We start from the raw sequence: 21,945 nt of genomic DNA, 5'->3' as shown, positions 1-21,945 counted from the left end.
TTGTAGGCATTCTACCTTCACACTTGCACCGATCTTTTTCAACCATGTTGGTAGCTGAGTGCTGATACTTCCAAATGCACCAGTTACTAATGTCTACTCTCTTCATAGACCACAACCTTTGTATTTCCCACTTTAAATCATCGTAGTTGTTTATTTTTTCTTCTTTCACATTGATCCTGTTGTCACTGGGGCATGCTATGTCGATTATCATAGATTTTCTTTATTTTTTATTCACCACAACAATGTCTGGTTTCCTATGTCTAGTCAGTTGATCACACTGGATCATTACATCCTACAGGATTTTGCAGTTCTCATTTTCAGTGGCTCCTTCTAGGGTTTGCTCATATCACATATTTGCTTTTTGTAGGCCGTGATTTCCACAGAGCTCCCAGTGGATCATTCTTGCCACATTGTCATGGCATCATTTGTATTCATGTTCTGCCCATTTTGGACATTCGCTAACAATGTGCCATACTGTTTCACCCCTCTCACCACACATTCTGCATTTGTCACTATTGGTAGTGTTGTCAATTCTGCACTTCATATAACTGGTCCTCTGTATCTGTCTTGCAAACTGACCATACATTTTTTTCTTTCCATGCTTTTTCTTTTGTTTATTTCTTGTTTAACTTTTTCTTTGGTTACACAATTTTCCCTAAGCTGTTTTCCACTTCTTTGATACAGTCCTGGTAACTGATCAAACCTCTCCCACCTTTTCTTCTGGACAAATACAGCCTATCAGTGTCATTCTTAGGAGGGAAGGGTTCGTGTATCCATTTCTTGGTATCCATTTTCTTCATTTCTCTCTTTCACCATTTTATAATTCCCTCTCCATACTGAAGTGATGCTATCGCCCACACATTAACTGCTTAGATTTTATCACATCCAGTTATTATTATTATTATTATTATTATTATTATTATTATTATTATTATTACTATTACTATTATTCAATTGTTTCATTTTTACTTCATGGTTTCACAGTACTATGAAGTGCAGCACTACGTATTTTAGGTATGTGCTGTTATTTGTTTTGTGTTATTTTTACTGTATTGAAAGAGCTCTATATAAGATATGTGCACTGCCTTGCAGTGCTATTTACTGTATGCTATACATATTTGCAAGTCGTGGTAGTTTGGTTAAGTATTTGTCATATTTTTTTACCATACCTAAAGTACTTGTTATGATAGGGATTGTTTTTTAAGATAAACACTCAGGTTATTTCTATTTCCTTATCTTTGTATTTCAATAGGTTTCTTTCTGATAGGAATGATACATCGATTTGGAGATTTTTTTTTTTTTTCTTGGTATCCTCAACAACATCTGGTCAAATATCCTTGATATCTTTATCTGAGTATATTTACATATCCCAAAGTATGATTGCTTTGTCATTATCTGAAACCTTTTCTGAATTATGCTTATATTATCTTTTCACTGTTGGCATTCCATAGAGTTGACACATATACATGTGTATATCTCTGTCATGTCTGGGGAGATATTCCTTCTTAGACAAGACTGCATGGGCAGAGATAATTATGATTTATTCTTTTTTTCCCCATCACCATAAATTTTGCAGTTACTAATTGTATTGTGTTTCATTCTGTGTTTTTGGGGTTTTTTTTTTGTTTTGGTAGGTGGTTAGTGAAGGTGATGAGTGGACTTGATTTTGTGCTGCAATTAAGAATCTTTCACTCTCTTCTTTGAGTCTCATGCTTTTCAGTCAGTGCTGAGATTTTATCATTATTATTATTATTATTATTATTATTATTATTATTATTATTATTATTATTGTTGTTGTTGTGTTTTGCCTTTGCATTAATATATTCAAGCTGCACCCAAGTTTCAACCAGAGACATTAAGGGACCTACTACTACTACTACAATTATTATTTGCTGAAATTCCGCTGAGGTTGACTTTACCTTTCATGCTTTCTGTCAATAAAATAAGTTCCAGCCAAGTGCTGGGGTTGATGTAATTGACTATATCACTCCCCCCAAAATTTCATGTTATATGCCTATAGTAGAAAGGATGATTATTTTTATTACTCAATATTAATAATTTTTTAAAAATTTATTTTGATTTTTATTTATTTTAATAATCAAAATTTTACCAACTTTAACTTTAAGAAAATATAAACCTCTCTACTTTTCATTTCAAGTATCAACTTCCTATTTTTCTTTTTTACGAGTTCTATAGTATGGAGATAATTTATGGAGGAATCAAGATTACAGTGTGGTTTGAATTTTCATTTGAAACCATTTCACTGTCTTTGCTAGTAACCTTGAAAAAGCATTAATACCAAAACCTCCTATTTCCAGGTTTTTTTTTTTACATAACTTTGGCTCGTCTTTATCGTTTTCACTATTATAAAGCTTTTTAATTATATACAAAATTTTATCTCATAGCTATTTTTCTGTCCCCACTTTCCATCTGGTCAATCGTTTAAGCAGAATCCTTGTTGCATATAAATATTGAGATTTTAAGCAATATTTTTTGGATAATATTTCTTGAATCTATACCTCAAATATTCAACAAAACTAAATGTTTACTTTCATTATTATAGTATCAGAAATCTTGTCTTTTTATGCTTATTTTCAACCTTGAAATGCATGTTGTAAATTGAGTGTGTGCACAGTCTTAACATGAATTGGAAGTAGTAACTTCTTTCTTAAGCAAGCAGATTAATACATCTGTGTATTTTACAATATGAGCAACCTTACCAATGAAGATGTATCCAATTGTATTTGAGCAATTAAAATTATTGCAAAAAAAAGTATTAAGATATATAAGAAGATTAAAGATTTTCATTTGAAATTTTTATAAATTTATTTTTTCAGTAGAGGGTTCTGGAAGTGGCTCAATCTGTGATGAAACTTCGTGTAAATTCGGTGGTACTTGTGAATTGTCTGAAGGTAGTAATTACCACTGTACATGCAAGAATAGCTGTGACGCAATCAGGTAAGACTGGTTTCACAATTTCTCCCCAAATATTCCTTCAAATATAAGCACATTCCTTTTATCACTTAACAAAACTCAGTATCTTTAAATAAGGACAGTTACATATGGATGGGTTTTAACCCTTTTTGATATCAGCCTTCCTGGTTTTATAATACTGTCTTCCTGAAAAGATTTGCAGATAAATCATTCCACACTTTCTGACTATAATTTCTTAAGTGTCTGTTCTTACAACCATTAATTGATAAGAAAAATGCTGTGTATTGAAAAACAAAAAAGCTCATGTTAGCAGGAGGTTCATAAATATTTGGGGTGGAATTTGTTTAGTCAGATGTTAAGACATTAGTCTCAATAGATAAGATGCTGCATGATGAAGATAAGTGTTTACATATTGCATTATACACCCATCTGACATATAAAAATATAAAAATACAAGTATAAAAAAACAATGGAAAGGAAGAAGAGGTGGATAATAAAGATGAAAGCAACAGTATTGATGAATGCAAGGAAATAGCTTAGATGAATTTACAATAAAAACATAGTTTTTTAAAGAAAATTTAGATGGGGAAGGGACTGCAAAGTTCCCTTTTGTAATTTACCTTTTCTCATTTACTTGTTTCAGTCTTGATAGAGTGACTATGACAGAGGCATTGCCTTGAAGGATTTAACTGAACAAATCAACCCTAATACGTTTTTTTTGTTTTTCAAGTTTGGCACTAATTCTATTGGTCTCTTTTGCTAAACTACTCAACTGTTTAAACAACCCACATTGATTATTAAGCAGTAAAGGGGGACAAACTCAAAAATGATCACACACACACATGCATACTTACACACATGCTCACATACACACATTATATATGATAGGCTTCCATCAATCAGATTCCCTCACAAGGCATTGGTTGAGTCAAGGATATACTAGAAGTGACTTTCCAAGGCATCATACAGCATCATATGGCTGAAAAGTCGTGTTCTTTACATATAGCTGAAAAGTAAGGCCTATGGACAAATTTACCAAAAATTTGAAGTTTATTACAAAGAAGAAATTTCTAATTGTCTTAAGGATGTTTTAGAGGAATGTATGAGTGACTAATCAGCTAATTGACATATTGATCTCACATCAAAATATTTTGCTTATGCCTATCATACCACCCAGTTTAACACAACTACTTGGTCCATAGATACTTATAGCAGAGTTCACACTTTTGCAAGATTTCAGACCAAATACAAACACTCCAGTTTCCTCAACCCTCATATTTTACTTGTTGTCATTAATTTGGGCTGGGTATTAGCTGCACCAGTCTCACCAGTCTGACTGAGGATGCAAAGCTCATTGGTTCTAACCTTTGCTAGTGTCTAATTAACAAAACGAAATAAAAGCCAATACAATTTGCAGACTTGTGTTATTAGAATACATGGCCATGAAATTAAACTTTGCTATTGTATTTTCTCTCCAGAAATAACACATTTAATCTATCTTGCCAACAATTGACACACCTGTACCTCCTAACTTAGCATTTAAGAGGACAAAATATGTCTGTCAATAAAACTACTTGTTCAGAATTTCAATTTCTATTTCATCAATGTTAAAAGCAACAACAAAAAATTAGATTTAAAACAGAATGAATGACCTTTAAATTATAAATAGTGTTAAATATCATCCCAAAATATTCTCTTTTCTAATTTTCAACATTATGTTATTTGCAACTGATCTAATTATTTCGGATACAAAATGCAGAATCACGTCAGCATTACAAGGAAATTACATAGAAAACAATTTATGTTTTCACAGGTTTAGATATTTGTTGAAGTTCATAGGAAGTTGAAACTTGCAAGAAGTTGATTGTATTGTGAATATATATATATATATATATTATTACAAACATAATACTGCCGCACTGGAAATAGCAGCCAAAATCTGACTCTAAAACCACATTAAGTGTTCATACAGCACCAGGAGAGAAGACAAAAGGACAAAATAAAACTAGCAAAAAATTATTGGATAATTCCAGATCCCGGATTTCTGGTAGATATCTGAATATACATAGATATTTCTGGTAGATATCAGAATATATACAGATATTTGCATATCTGTGGTTTTAAAGTCAGATTTTGGCTGCTATTTCCAGCGTGGGGGTATATCTTAGTTACCCTAAATTATGTTTTTAATAATAATTATTACCTTTGAAGGTTTTTATTCCCATGCTGGCCACTTGATAAGATCGATATTTAAATTAATGATCTTATCCTAATTTATATATATATATATATATATATATATATATATGTATGTATGTATGTATGTATATATTGTAGATTGGAAATACATTAGTTGTTATAATTCAAAAATTTGCTATTATACCTAATAGGCTGCAGATAAAGACTACACATGTTCTATAAGGGAGTATAATTTAAACGTTTTTGATCTAAGAGGATGCAACTCCAAATAAGAATTGCTATAGATTAGAGGAGGTCTTTTCATTCTTCTCACATGATGTAACTTTTTTAATGCATGTAAACAGCTTGAAATGGTATGAAAAAATGCATCCTGTACATTTTGTAATGTGATTACTGATAGGAAAATATTTAGCCGTAGAAATCATGACCAAAAGATGAAACATGAATATGAGAGGTGGACTACTCATTGCAGGCTGCCCATCTAGGCAGAAGGTATTTCTGAATAACAGAGCAGAAAGGACTCCAGTATGGAACAGTTTCTTCAGTGCTGGTGACATGGTAAAATGCATCTAGTTCATACTGTAAGACATTCAACCATAAAGTTGGCTGGGAGGGGGGGTTGTTAGGTGTGTCAGATGGTACAGATCATGATCATTTATAAGACCTATCCAACCCATAGAAAAATGAATATAAAATTATGTTGACAATAGCAACAATGATGAAAAGGATAATACAACAACACAGATGAGGATGATAATGATATTTGAAAACTAGAAAGTGAACGAAGGTATCATTCCTTATATTTGTAAAAGATTTTATAAGTGAATGACTAAAATTATAATATTTACCCCTTTAGCATTCAGATTATTCTGTCAAATGCTTATTTATTTGCATTGTTGTGAAATAATTATGCACTATCTTGTAGTTTTAAGATTTTGATGATGTGATTGTATATTTTTACAATGACATTGTAGGCTAGGTGTGAGAGGACAGAGCTGACCAGTTCAAATATAAAACTGGTGGAATATTTTGGCTTGATATGACTGGTTTAAATGTTAAAGGATTAATTCAACTGAAGCAGAGTGATAGCAGAATAGAAAGAGATGGAACAATACACAAAACTTGTGAAGTGAAATGAGAAACAGCATTTAAATGAAACTGACTGAACATGTTGGCTAATATAACCAACTGATTTCTAGAATAACAAATTGGTGAACACGATGATACAGAGAAGCAGACAGTTATATTTACCATTTATTATTTATAGTATTAATTCTACAATAAATATCTCCTGTCCACAAAAAATATTTTAATAAAGGTTTAAAGCAAAAACAAAGAGCACTTAGTTTGTCTATATTATCATAACACTTATAAATCAGTTTGACACACTATCCACTAGCTCTTTTAAAAATCAATAAATTAATTATCTAAGACCTTTTTTGATAAATGCTTCTTCTTAGAATTTCATTGCCTAACATTAAACTAGTTACAGATGAAATCATGCCATCCATCAACAATGTCATAAATTGTCTTTTTTTTATATAACATAAGTCAAGGAATATTTATCTTATTTGATAAATTTATTTTTCATTAACAATAAAACTCCATTTTACTCTCACTTTAGATCAATTGTTTGTGGTTCTGATGGGAAAACCTATGGTAATGACTGTATGATGAAATTAGAGTCCTGCTACCAACAACAGGAAATTACTGCTGTAGCTTCTGAAAACTGTGAAGGTTAGTGTTCTGTTCAATTTTAAATTCTGATAGTACTAATATTTGAATTATACATAGATCTCTAATTTTACAGACTTGATGAGTCTATGCACCCTTTCCTCTTTCAGGTTCTTTTACCATTCACTTTTCTGTCTTGGGTTTAATCACGTGTACTATTTTGGCTACCATTACTGTTCTCCTTTACTTGGTTTATTGTTGTTTTCTGATCTTTTCTTTAATCTTTTCTAATGAGTTATAGTGCACTTGAGCACTGTATGCAATGATCTTGTTATCATCACTATCATTATCATCATTATTGTTATTATTATTATTATTATTATTATTATTATTATTATTATTATTATTATTATTATTAAGGTGGAAAGTTAGCAAAATCATTATTGCATCAGGCAAAATGTTTAGGTGCATTTTGTCCATCTTCAAATTCTGAGTTCAAATGCTGTCAGGGTAAACTTTACCTTTCATCCTTTCAGGGCCGATAAAATGAATACCAGTTGAACACTATAATTGACTTATCCCATCCACAAAACTGCATGCTTTGTACCAAAATTTGAAATTATTATTATTATTACTACTATTACGGCTACAAAATCACAGAATTCATATTGGGAATCTATATGACCATAAAACTCCTGAAATAAGTTGCAATGATTTTAAAGATATTAGGCAGCTTGTATTTTAATTAGTAATAACTCTGAGATAAGACAATGAATTCAGTTAATTTTATTTTAATTATTCAATTTCATTATTTTGTTCATCAGTTCAAGTAATGGTATGCAGTAATTAGAATTATAATCTTTATCTTTGCCAATTCATCATTTTTTACTTTTAGGATTCATAAAATAAGATCAACCATACTGCTGAGAATATGGTTGGTCTTATTCATTATGGATATACTCATCATCATCATCATTCTTTCATATCTGCCTTTTCATGCTGGTATAAATTCGACAGCTTGTTACAGTCCAAGTTTCAGAGTAACTGCCTTCCTAGACAGTTAGGGATGATGTCTTGCTCACTCATACATTCTGTTTTTTGGCATAGTTTCTATGTCTGGGATGCCCTTCCTATTCTCAAACACTTTACAAAGTGTGTTAAGTACATTTTATCATAGCACCACAATTAAAGTGGTTGCCTTATTTTCATAAGCACAAATGAGCCCTCTCTTCCTTACAGTGTCTTCATTTGTTCGTTCACCAGTGTCAGAAAAATTGTCTTAAATATAAGGTGAAGAAATGATCTAATTTTGCACTCTTTTCACCTGTAGGGATGTTTTCTTTTATGTATGTATATGTTTCTTAACTCTTCATAATAGAAATAATAGGTGAGTTAAAACAGTTCTTTTGTGTAGTTCTATATTTAAGAGATGAGGAATTTTGTACATTATTCATATTATTTACATTCGACAGATATTTGTCTTCATCTTGTTTGTTGTTAACACAATGTTTCGGCTGATATACCCTCCAGCCTTCTTCAGGTGTCTTGGGGGAAATTTCGAACCTGATTTCTCATTCCTAAAGTATTATTTGATGTTGTTATTATTATTATTGCTAGTGTTTGGGTCACAGCTTGGAACCGAACTTGGAATCTAGGGGTTAGTAGCCCATGCTCTTAACCCCAAGATTCCAAGTTCGATTCCAAGCAGTGACCTGAACACTAACAATAATAATAATAATAATAATGATAATAATAATGATATTAATAATAATAATAATAATGATAATAATAATAATCATCATCATCATCATCATCATCGTTTAACATCCGTTCTCCATGCTAGCATGGGTTGAACGGTTCGACCGGGGATCTGGGAAGCCAGAAGGCTGCACCAGGCTCCGGTCTTATCTGGCAATGTTTCTACAGCTGGATGCCCTTCCTAACGCCAACCACTCCGTGAGTGTAGTGATTGCTTTTTACGTGCCACCTGCACTGGAGCCAGGCGAGGCTGGCATTGGCCACGGTCGGATTGGTGCATTTTACGTGCCACTTGCATGGAAGCCAGTCGAGGCGGCACTGGCTTCGGCCACGATTTGGATGGTGCTTTTTACGTGCCACCGACACGGAAGCCAGTCGAGGCAGCGCTGGCATCGGCCATGATTCGGATAGTGCTTTTTACGTATCTCCAGTCCAGGGGTCCTCGCATCTGCCAGGTGCCAGTCATAGGATTGGTTCAATTTCGATTCCGATTTCGATTTCACTTGCCCCAACAGGTCTTCGCAAGCAAAGGGGGGTAGACATAGGTGCCTGTCGTCGGATGAGGTTCGATATCGACTTCGCTTGCCTCAACAGGTCTTTGTGTGTCCAAGGGAGGAAAGGCATGCATAAGTGGGCTGGACTCACTTGTCCTGCCTGGTCTTTTCACGCACAGCATATTTCCAAAGGTCTCGGTCGCAGGTCATTTCCTCAGTGAGACCTAAAGTTCGAAGGTCGTGCTTCACCACCTCAGCCCAAGTTTTCCTGGGTCTAACTCTTCCACGGGTTCCCTCCACTGCTAGGGATTGGCACTTTTTCACACACCTATCTTCATCCATTCTCGCCACATGACCATACCAGCGCAATCGTCTCTCTTGCACACCACAACTGATGCTCCTTAAGTCCAACATTTCTCTCAGGGTACTAACGCTCTGTCGAGCATGCACACTGACATTACACATCCATCGGAGCATAATAATAATAATAATAATAATAATAATAATAATATGAAAATATACTTTAGGAATGAGAACCAAGTTCAAAATTTCCCCAAGATACCTGAAGAAGGCTGGAGGGTATATCAGCTGAAATGTTGTGTTAACAGCTAACAAGATGAGGACAAATATTCGTCGAATGTAAATAATGTAAATAGTTCTTTTGTGTGTCTTCATAATTTTTTAGGTGTTAATTGATTAGAACATTAGAAAACCTATATTTATTTTAGATTAATTAACTTTTGAAATGACTAATGACTACTATGATAAATAAATTTTAGTATATACTAAAAAACTGACAAAATATGAGAACAATAAACACAGGATATGAATTCAGTGATTAATTTGATGGTATGATCTGTCATAATTGAAGAGAGTACCTCTTAATATTTCATTTAAATCAGTGTCTGAGATGAATACAATATCTATCTAAACTGATCTATTTTGTTTCATCCTTTCATTTACCATGATACATTTTCATATCAAAAACTCTTATTATCTCCAAAACTTTACAGGTCAGGTTTAGATCTTCCTGTTTAAACAAATTAATCTGTTTACTATAACAGTCAATCCAGGCACAATTAGTTTTCAACCAGTGATAAACATGCCTTCCATAACTCACATTGGTCATAGTATCATCTCTGCATAAAGGAGAGATGGTACTATAGCCAGACATAATTTAATGATCATTATAGATGCTTGCAATACATTCTGAACTCCTATAGTTGTTAGATATTCTTTTTTCAGTTTCTGAAATAGCTTCTTTATTTTTTATTTACTCTGATCACTCCACTGATATACAATTTTATTGAGATTTTATTTCTCTTATCAGATCTGGAAGAAGAACCTTGTGATGGGAACATGCCGCTTGTCAACCCCCTGACGGGCCAGGAATACTATTGTTATGATGATAAAAATATTTGTCCTGCAGGAAGTTATTGCCATAAGCGGGCAACATTTGCTAAGTGTTGCCGTGAAGGTAAATTCATGTTATAAAATGGGAATTTTTTACATAATTTTACATATAAAGCATCCCACTGTCTATAAAACTTGAATGTGTTTTTTCATATATATATGTATATATTCTCTCCTTGTTTCTTTCTGTGTTCTTTTCTGTGGAAGAGCATAGGCTCGAAACGTTAAAGACTTTTTCACTTCCCGAGTGTTAAACTAATACATCTGTTTGTTGTCTACACCACCTGTCTTCATCTTTTGTCTTTTTTGTGAATTCTCCCCTACACACTCACACACAAACATATATATATATGTTTATACACACACATGCGCACACACACACATATGTTAGCATGTGAATCTCTATGACTATATGCATTGCACAAACTCTTTTAATATATTCATATTCTCCTTGTTCATGTTCTTTATTCTCTTGAAATCCTATTCTTTTAATACCCTTTACTGAGTGGGATCATATGGGCTTATAGAATTGTGGTGCTACGAATTTAATCCAATATCATCAGAAGATAAAATATTGTTGTTAACTATGAATACAATGGGTTTATAAAAAAAAAATACCTTCCTCTGAACTCATTTTCGATTTCTAATAACTTTGCATCACTAAAAGATTCCATTATACCTCTAGCTCATGGCAAGAACACAAGCTTAAATGTTACTCCCCCTCATTCTTGATTGAAGTCTTATATTCTGGATTTGTTTGAATGAAATGAATAATGATAATACAGTTATTGTAAGAAGGTTATTCAGGATTTAATGTAATGCTATCATTCAAGAATTATTCTAAGATTTGATATCTGGAAAGCATTGTCTCCTAGGTTAGATGCAGGGCTTCTCAGAGGATAGTAAGTAGCAGTGCTCATACATATTTTCAAATTAAAAGTGTGTATGCTTAATGAGATCCAGAAAGATCTGAACACATAACTACTTTGAAATTTGAGTTTTTATTTTGCAAATTGCAAATTGTTTGCTGATTATTTATGTGAGGTGTGAAAAATGTCAGTGAACAGTACTTCCAGTAGAGGTGGAATGTTGTGAATATATTGTTTGATCCACAATGTCTTGTCAGACTTGCACTGAATCTTGGAATGATTGCAGAGTAATAATGATATGCAAACTAGAGGAGAAAGTACAGAATGTTTTATTATGGACAAGGAAGAGGCATGTGAGAAAAAAACAAATGATTAGCAAGTAACAAAACAAAATAGTTGCTGCTTGGTTGAAATGGTTACAGTCATATCCAGTTTGATATCATCGATGCATGGACAACAGGAGGGAAAAAAGTGTGCTGCTTAGGAACTAAAAGAATTCTGACATTCCCTGATATTAATAGAGGAAGAGATATTGATGAAAGATGACAAAATCATTGTATCTCCTGTTGACAGTGGTCTGAGAAAATTTCCTAATGTGGCAGTTTTATGTAAAACAATAATATAGACACTGTGTGTGTGTGTTTGAGTATGCGTTTCTGGTTGTGTATGTGTGTAATTATTTTGCATGTCTTTTTCTGTGAGTGAGATAACTTTCAAAATTTTATAATTTTACTATTTTTATATTAATGACTAAAAGTATTTTTCCTGTGCTTAGATGCAATTTCTACTCTCATAATACATCTACATATAAAAATGCCCCTGTGTGTGTGTATAAACATATTTATACAATAGTAATTGATATAATGATGGTAGTAAGGACAAGATGAAAATTTTCAATTGAAATTAAAAGTATGTCATGAGCACCTGATTTTACTACAATTGTTATTTGTGAGTTGTATAGACTACTTATTAGGAAATTATTATAATCATTATTCATATCAGTTGGTAGAAATTCTGTATAGATAGTAAACATTCCTTATAGTCTCATAATTATTTACATGCATATCTACATTCACCAATTTCTTATTATTCTAAAGGCTTTAAGATTTTGATTATTAGTTTCCTTTCTATTGAACTAAAATTTTTTCTCTGAAGCATTTTTAAAATCCTTTCATGATTATTTATTCTCAAAGTATATGAAATACAGTTTGATAAGATTTCTTTCATATCTTTACATGCAAATTTGCACTTTGAGATGTCTCTTGTATCCAGATGCCTTTTCTTGTATTTTGTTATTTCCATTTTTAGAATTATATTATTGGTGAGATTGTGAAATCTCAAAGCTTGAAAGCATTTTAGAGAGAACATTCTCTGTAACTGAATTCAAATATTTAATTTCTTTATTAACATTCCATTTCTAAAATTATTATTAGATAGATTCTATTTTTGCAACTCAATTTAATTAAAAGGGCTTCTTATTTATTTAGTAAATAGTTGAGCATGTTTAGATTTCTATAATTTTGCATGTAGGCAGGCAAAAAAAAAAATGATTTATATATTTATATATATATCCTTATAAAAAGCAAAGTTTATATATATAAAACAATTGCAGTGTGGAAGGTGTTTGTAAGCCATTTAAGAAACACACAAAAGCCGTTCGATTCACTTCAACATTTAAGTTTAATTTGTCAAAATTAATATATAAATTAATATATAAATTAAACTTAAATGTTGAAGTGAATCGAACGGCTTTTGTGTGTTTCTTAAATGGCTTACAAACACCTTCCACGCTGCAATTGTTTTCGTTCCAGCACACGATCTCAGATCAAATCACTTGCTATGCGAGTACATCTCCTTTATATATATATATATATATATATAGGTAAACAGTAAAAATAATTACAGACATGGACAAGAACATGAAACACCACAGAGACGACACAAGAACCACAGGACGGGACATTCGAAGCCCTCAGTCATCAGTCAAGAACCAGATCATCTTAGCAATTTCGGCTGATTCATCATCATCATCGTCGTTTAACGTCCGTTCTCCATGCTAGCATGGGTTGGACGGTTCGACCGGGGTTCTGGGAAGCCAGAGGGCTGCACCAGGCTCCAGTCTAATCTGGCAATGTTTCTACAGCTGGATGCCCTTCCTAACGCCAACCACTCCGTGAGTGTAGTGGGTGCTTTTTACGTGCCACCTGCACAGGTGCCAGGCGTATATATATATATATATATATATACATACATACATACATACATACATACATACATACATACATACACAAAATTTTTTGAATATATATTTTTAATAATTTTGGTCATTTTTTATAATAACGGGTTGGGGGATATTTTGAACATTCCTTTGAATATTACTCCTTCTGTTGCTTAATCAGCATGCTTATTTTTCTTTTTGTTTCCCTCAAAATCTCCAGCATTTTCAATATTTCATAAACTGTATTCACTGTCTTTGCTTATATTTTATCTACTTTCACAATGTAGTTTTCTGTTCTACATTTTTGCTGTTAACATTCCATTATTATTTTTTGTTCTTCATTTTGCATTTAAGTCTTTATTTTCTCTTTTGTTGTTGTTTGTATCATATGAAAGATTATTTCATTTATCTAATGTAAATTGATAATTTTGATGATTAAAAACTACCATGAAAAATCAGGTATTTTTCATACCCAAAGGTGATTAAATACAAACAATCAAAAATGATATTCTGTTAGTCTTGTTATAACCTCTGAGGATTTGCCTTTAAAGGTTATAGTGAATTATATTAATCCCAGTAAGTTGTCTCATACTTATTTTATTGATTTCATTTAAAACAACGACAAAGCTGTCTTTAGATTAAGGGAAGATAACTTAGTTGGACCTAAATACCTCAAAATATTTTTGCAGACAATATCAATTTTATTACACTCTATATATATATATAGATATATATATCATCATTTAATGTCCGTGTTCTATTCTGGCATGGTAGATATATATATCATCATCATCATATATAGATATATATATATATATACTCTTTACTCTTTTCTTACTCTTTTACTTGTTTCAGTCTTTTGACTGCGGCCATGCACCGCCTTTAGTCATGCAAATTGATCCCAGGACTTATTCTTCATAAGCCTAGTATTTATTCTATCAGTCTGTTTTGCTGAACCACTAAGTTACAGGGATGCAAACACACCACCATTGGTTGTCAGGCAATGTTTGGGGAACAAACACAAACACACAAACAAATACACACACATACATATATATATATATATATATATATGTGTGTGTATACACACACACACATATATATATATATATACAACGGGCTTCTTTCAGTTTCCATCTACCAAATCCACTCACAAGGCTTTGGTTGGCCCGAGGCTATAGTAGAAGACACTTGCCCAAGGTGACTAGCAGTGGGAATGAACCTGGAACCATGTGGTTGGTAAGCAAGCTACTTACCTCACAACCACTCCTATGCCTGCTTATATATATATATATATATATATATATACACTGAGGGTAATAAAATTGATACTGTCAGCAAAAATATCTTGAGGTATTTTGGTCCAACCTAAATATATATATACATAATGAATAAAATATTCATAAAGATATTATTATTTCTAATATTAGCGATGGTAAATATAAGTAATCAATAAAATCCACAATGATAATATAGATGATTAACAGGTATTGAATAGTGTTAAATAGCTATAAAATTTTTAAATTAGCATTAAGCATCAGGGCATTCATATGCTATACCCATTAATTTGAGGTTTTAACTCCTATTCCCAATGGGTATGGCATATGAATGCCCTGATGCTTAATGGTAATTTTATATATACATATGCACATGCACACACACGCACACATACATACGTTATATATATATGTATGTATGTATGTTTGTATGGCATCCAGCCTTAGAAACCATACCAAATCAAACTGGAAATTGGTGCAGCTCTCTAGCTTATAAGTTCCAGTCAAACTAACTACCCTATGCCAGCATGGAAAGCAGATGCTAAATGATGATGTTGATGATGATGATGATGATATATTTGCAGTTAAACACAGACACACACACACGCACACACACACATTCATACATATGTGTGTGTAATGGGCTTCTACACAGTTTCCATTTATCAAAGTTTACTCACTGTTGGTCAACTTTAGCATAGCCTAGAAAACATTTGCTAAAGCACATAGTGAGTTCTAAGTCAGAACCACTGGATTGTGAAATGCATTTCTTAACTCCATACAACCTTGTCTGCAGCTATGTCCATATCTCTAAGATGAGTTGTTAATACACAGTGATCAGTTTGACTTCCAATCATTATCACCTCTCTCTTTATTGATGCGTACATAGTAAATAGTATTGGACAAGATTTGAACTAGGAACTATTATTTCTAAATTATGACAATAATGTTCTTATCCACTAAGCTACTGTCACATAAAGCTTGGTGTATAATATTGAAAATGATCATCTGTAAAGATAAAATCAATTAACAGTCTGAAAAATTAAAATTTTATTATCCAAAAATTATAGTTAAAAATGTTTTCTATATGTGACCTATTTTAATAATTGAAGTTGTATATCTGTCAAAAAAGCTGAAGTTTATCAGTTGTTAAATACCATTTTATGGCTTCTTCTGCTATTTCAGTATGTGTCACCTGATATTTAGAGCTGTATATCATCTGATAAATTGATATCATGTTATCAGCTTACAGTTTGAAAAGCATGCTTCATATCAGAATATTGAACATTATGATTTACTAGAAGCTTTTAGTCAGTTATATATCAGATTTGACTGTAAAATTATATATAACACAATTTATAACTTCCAGTCTTTGGATGGTAGTGCCCTGACATGGTCTAAGCCCTCAGTGAATGAAAACTGAAATAGTAACAGAATATAAATAATTATTTTCAATAAATCTTTCAGTAGCAATGGTGCAAATCATCAGCTTCTGACTATATATACATAAAGAGAGAGGGAGTGGTAGATCTATAAAATATAAAATTTATATTACTATAATACAGCAGAATTAATGGATGATGGATAGGTGGAATTGTTTGAGCAGTAGATAAAATGCTTTGTGCTATTTGATCCAGCTGTTTACATTATGAGTTCAAATCCTGCCAAAGTCACTTTTGCCTTAAATCTTTTCGGAGTTAATAAAATAATTTCCAGTCTAGCAGCAATGAAGTCAGTGGTATCAACTAATCTCCACCCAACAAAATTGTCAGCCTTTTACCTAAATTAGAAACAATTATTTTATGAAGAGGCTGATATATATCGTAAATTTTATTTAGGTTTTCATAACTAATGCAAGATTTACAAAATACTTCAAAATCTTTCATAGAAATACGAGTTTCAACAAAGTAATATTGAATGTACAATGCATGTTGCATGTTATGTGTATTATGTTGTTTCACTCTCTCTCAGAAATTGTGTTTACTGGCTGTAAATATCATACTTTTGGTTGCTGTGAAGACAATGTAACTCTTGCAATGGCACCTAATTTTGCTGGCTGCCCAAGTAAGTTATTCTCCATGAATCACTGCTATGTTGCTATATTTCTTTTGTTTCTCTGTTTATGCTTTTGTTTACTCCTAGCTTCACATCTCTCTCTCTCTCTCTCTCTCTCTCTCTCTCTCTCTCTCTCTCTCTCTCTCTCTCTCTCTCTCTCTCATGAACATACTTTTTATATAATTATACACTTGCTCATTCTCTTTAACTCATTGGCATATTGAAACACATTCTCTAATAAATATATTTATATACTCTACTCAGAATAATTGTTTAATTGCAGTTAGGTTTGTAAATCCCTTTTTAAACATAAATACAATGTTTTGATCAGATTCATTTATAAAATTTTCCTTATAGTTCTGTAGATTCTGGTGAAAATCATTTAATGTTATTTTATTACTTTCAGCTGTCATTCAGTTATTTTAGCTACAAATCTCTTCCCCTCATTTCACAAATTTATCTGCTACTTCTCTCTATCACCAAAGTCCTCTAACAAGGACATCTATCTTACCTCACTTCTCTTTAAAGTTTATGACTTTAACTCTACTTCACTCACTTAATTTGACTCTGTCTACCTGCACAGTGTTTGGTCAATTTACTATCTTGAAATATAAAATTCAGTAACTTTTATCATTAACCCAAATCCTTAACCAACCAAGTGACTTTGCAATCACTGCTAATCTTTTTATTAACTTCTAATTTAGCTTTTACAATAGCATCTTTGATGCATTATTCCAGAGTTGGTCACAACTAGAACATCTTTTATTACATCATTGTCAGTAATTCCCTCCTTATGCCATTTAACTTCATCCCTCACATTATTTCTTTTTCTATCTGCCCCTTCTCTATTCATTTATTCTCTCACACTATGAGATATTAAACATACCTTTGGTTAATTATTGAATTTGAAATTTCCTTAGTTATCTTGGGTATGGGTGTTATATGATTAACAAGATCAATACAGTTAGAGTTCACACAATGACACAGTGAAATGCTATTTCCCAACGAAGCTGCTTTCTTCAAATTTACAAGAGCACTATTCAACAAATAATGCACAGTTGACTAGGTTCTTCAATAATAATATCATACTTTTCCATTACTCATCTCTTTCTATTTATTGGATACTTTTAACACTAGTGAGAGCTGAAAGTAAATCAGTTATTGTTGGCCTCCTAGACAAAAAATATCCATGAGTCCTATTTGATCAGTGTTATGCTGCCTCATTAGCAAAGTTCTTTATCCCTCTGTAATGCAGCCCACTTATCTGTAAACAGGTTGTTCCAGATCAAGGGTTAGCAAAGTGGTCAATATTGAACCCTGGTTGGGGTTTATGTAACTATCTGAAGGGTCAGTAAACAGGTGAAAGGATTTTGAGCATTAAGGGGACTGAATTAGTAGCAAACTGTTTTTTCAACATGTATAACATTTGATTTAGAAAGGTCCACACAAGATGGAAATTCAAATTACTTTGGCAGATATTACATTATTGGAATACATCTAGTAAACATGAAACATCAACATATTGATTAGAGAGTCAGTACACACTTTCATGAAGATGTAATAGAGATGCTCAATACGAGTGTACATTTCTTGCCCATTTACAGTAGAGCAGTTTCTTTTGTCTGACAATTTTGAATTGAATTTTTTTAACATTTAGCTCCCTTATTTACAACTCCAGATAATAATAAGATGTACTAGCAATATTTATGAGAGTATTTAAAATTTGGATTTATACTATCATTTACCAATTAAACAATACTTATGAGCCTGGTATGTGAAAAAAAACTTACAATTATGATACCATGATGTCTACAGAGATGAAAGCATCTTGAAAGAGTTCAATCAGATTTTTAAAAAATAAATATCTCATTTTTCCAGGTACTGAAGGAAAATATTATAAAATAGTCAAATTTAACATATTTTAAAACACTCAACTGTGAAGGTTATGAAAGAGATTTGAAGGCATCATGTATCATCTTTCTTAAGATGGCAAAGAAAGGAAAATTGCATGCCATTGACAAGGATATTATTATACCAGCTATTAGAGACATATTTGAAATTCTTATGAAGAAAGGCCATCTGCTTATTTCAAAATGTGTAAGAACAGTGAGTCAACACATTGATAAAGCTCTGACCCCAAAGTTTGGTCAATGCAAGTTTTCTATCAGACTTGATGAGTCAACATTCAGTAATTCAAATATACTTGTGGCCTATCTGCAGTATAACAGCCAAATCTTAAAGTACATTGTTGATGAATTTTTGATTGCTTATTATCTTAAAGCTGGTGCAACAGGAGAGACAATTTTGTGATGCCTAGAGGATTATTTGAATAAGCTTTATGTTCCTCTTGAGAATATCAGTACACTGGTTACAGATAGCACAGCAGTAATGGTTAGTCATGACAAACTATTTGCATTCTTGTTCAAGAAAGAGGTTTCTGATGTGCATACTGTCCACTGTGTATTTCAGAAATCATCGCATAGCTAAGAATGTAAGAGGAGAAATACAAACTGCTCTAAATGTGTCTATCAGGCCAGGGAATAAAATAAAAGCACATCCTCTGGAATCACAATTATTTGCAATGTTGGGTGAAAAAATGTTGAGACCTTCAACCAGCATTTTGTTTTCACACCAAAGAAAGATGATTGTTAAGAGGTGATTTCTTGCAGGGACCTCTTAGTTTGCATGACACCATTATTGAGTTTTTTTTATGGATGTAGTTATTCCCTATATGATGAATTAAAAATGTGTAGAGATCGTTTTTTCCTACGTGGCAGATTTTATATTCAAAGTTTAAAAAGTACAGAAATGCTTACAAAAGGAAAATTTCAAATAGTAACCTAGAAATATACATAAATCACCTAGAAAAATTGTTTGATTTGGAAATAAAAATGTGGGCATTGAATCAGTTACAAGATGAGCTATTTGATATGTGTATGGATCTTGAACCTAAATCCTTATTTAAAGACAAAAGTATTAATGATTATTGGTGCAATAATAATACTGAAAATAAATATCCTAAGCTAAGTGCAGCAGCTGAGCCCTTTTAATTTACATTTCCAAACTCATTCATAGTTGAAGTGGGGTTTTGCCATGCATATTCACTTTCAATGAAAGAGAGAAACAGAATGAATCTGGAAAAGTGCAGTCATTTAAGGCTAAATCTCATGTATTTCAAACCAAATATTGATGCAATATCTAGTGTTCACCCAACACATATTTTGCTTTAAACTTTCTGACTATTAATATAATATGACTAAATTTTTGCTGTTCTTTATCAGTCTTATTCAGTATTTTCATAAGATTTCTATGTTTCTTACTAAAAAATTGGTAAAGGCACAAAAGAATAACAGAATTATTGTTTTTAAAATAAAGAAATTTTTATTAATTTCTAATTTTATTTTGGAAATTTATAAGATGGGGTCAATAAGTTATCAGTGATTATATGAAGGAGTCAATGATATCATAAGTTTGCTGACCCTTGCTCTAGACAATGAAATTCTAAAACTCATATGAACCCAAATACATCTCACCTCATGACACTCCCTTGAATTTATGGTTAAATTGTCTACTTAGATTTTGCCTCAATTTTAAGGCCACCCACCCCTACCTCTCTGACCCAAAGAACTCTTTAGACTAACTGTGTCATAATTGATTCGCAAAGAATTAATAAAGGATCTCTTGCTAATGAGGCAAATTATTAGCATTTAACTAATAGAGCTTTCAGGTAAATTGCAATATCTTTTCTTCATAACTAATCATCATTGTTTTTCTTTTTGTCTTAGGCTCATGTCAATGTAACCCTCTAGGGTCATACGGCACAAGCTGTGATCCCCATACACGACAGTGCGTTTGTAAACCAGGCGTTGGGGGCCTCAGATGTGACCGGTGTAAACCTGGTAACTGGGGACTTCTCTCTATAGTTAAAGGCAGTGCGGGTTGTATACGTAAGTTACTATTTCTTCCTTATTGTTTATTTTATAAATCAGATTATCTGTTATAAATTGATGACAATTTCTGTTAACTTTGGCAAATATAGAATTAAGAAAAACACTATAATTATTCAGGTCACAGTATAATTTTCTATTTTAAGTTAGGCTTAAACTGATTGTTAATCAAAATACATTTACTTAGGGAACAACTTTCCAATGGTCCACATTGTCTGAGAGCAATAATAATATCCAAAACTACTGCTATATCAGGAATTAAACTCAATTATAAACAAACAATAGAAATAAAAAGAAACACATCTTCCTAAGTTTCTGAACAATGCAACATGTACAGCATCTTTGATAAGAGAAAGCTAATACAGAATGCTGCTCAGATTTCAGAAGCAACTGAACATTGTTGATGGTGTAAAGTTGTTCACCAATACACTCCAGCTTCTGGCCTACAGACGTGCAGTCTCCTCACTCTGTTTTTCTAGTGGCTTCTAATCTTGAAATACCTGGGCTCATGCCACCTAACCCCAGACTTTCCCAACTCACACATCTCTCTTTGTGTCACACATAATGTATCTGCTGCTACCTCTGACATCTCTTTCCTGCAGTTGTAAACATACAATTATTCAAGAGAACCCATAACCACATCACTCTTACCAATGTTTTGATGTTTTGAGCACAGATCTTTTCCCATGACTAAACTGAAAAAAAAGCGCTCTCGGTAAGAATCAATAGCAAACATAAACAATGTTGCTGAATAAAACAAGAAATAATAAACTCTCAGTGACCAGTATTAATGATGCGATTTTACTAATACTCTGAGTCTATTCCAGTTAATCTTGGAAAACAAATATTGAAGCAATAGAAACCTTATTTCAGTTGTCAGTGCCAATATAAAGCACCCAGTACACTCTGAATAGTGGTTGGGATTAGGAGGGGCATTCAGTTATAAAAGCCATGCCAAAACAGACATCAGAGTTCAGTATAGTCCTCTGACCTGTTAGATACTGTCAAACTGCCTTATACATGCCAGTATGGACTATCGACACTAAATGACGATAAGGATCATATATATTGATGCAGTGAAACTTCAGCTTGGATGTCAATAATGTT

The 21,945-nt window shown here is 32.4% G+C and overlaps 1 protein-coding gene across 14 annotated transcripts in view; it reads left to right on the top strand.

Annotated features, from left to right (window-relative positions):
- The window catches only part of LOC115213470 (agrin), a 771,489-nt gene that overhangs the window by 675,060 nt on the left and 74,484 nt on the right, over positions 1-21,945 (top strand). For 13 of the 14 annotated variants that reach the window (XM_029782458.2, XM_036503873.1, XM_036503872.1 and 10 more), the window contains 4 exons: positions 2,838-2,958; positions 6,758-6,870; positions 10,390-10,536; positions 20,677-20,838. In XM_029782458.2, the coding sequence (XP_029638318.2) occupies positions 2,838-2,958; positions 6,758-6,870; positions 10,390-10,536; positions 20,677-20,838 (543 nt within the window). The remainder of the gene's footprint in view (positions 1-2,837; positions 2,959-6,757; positions 6,871-10,389; positions 10,537-20,676; positions 20,839-21,945) is intronic. The other variant, XM_029782456.2, reaches the window with a different exon arrangement.

This window comes from Octopus sinensis, linkage group LG6 (genome assembly GCF_006345805.1).
Source record: "Octopus sinensis linkage group LG6, ASM634580v1, whole genome shotgun sequence".
NCBI lineage: Eukaryota > Metazoa > Mollusca > Cephalopoda > Octopoda > Octopodidae > Octopus > Octopus sinensis.
This window is presented reverse-complemented; position numbering and strand designations above follow the sequence as displayed.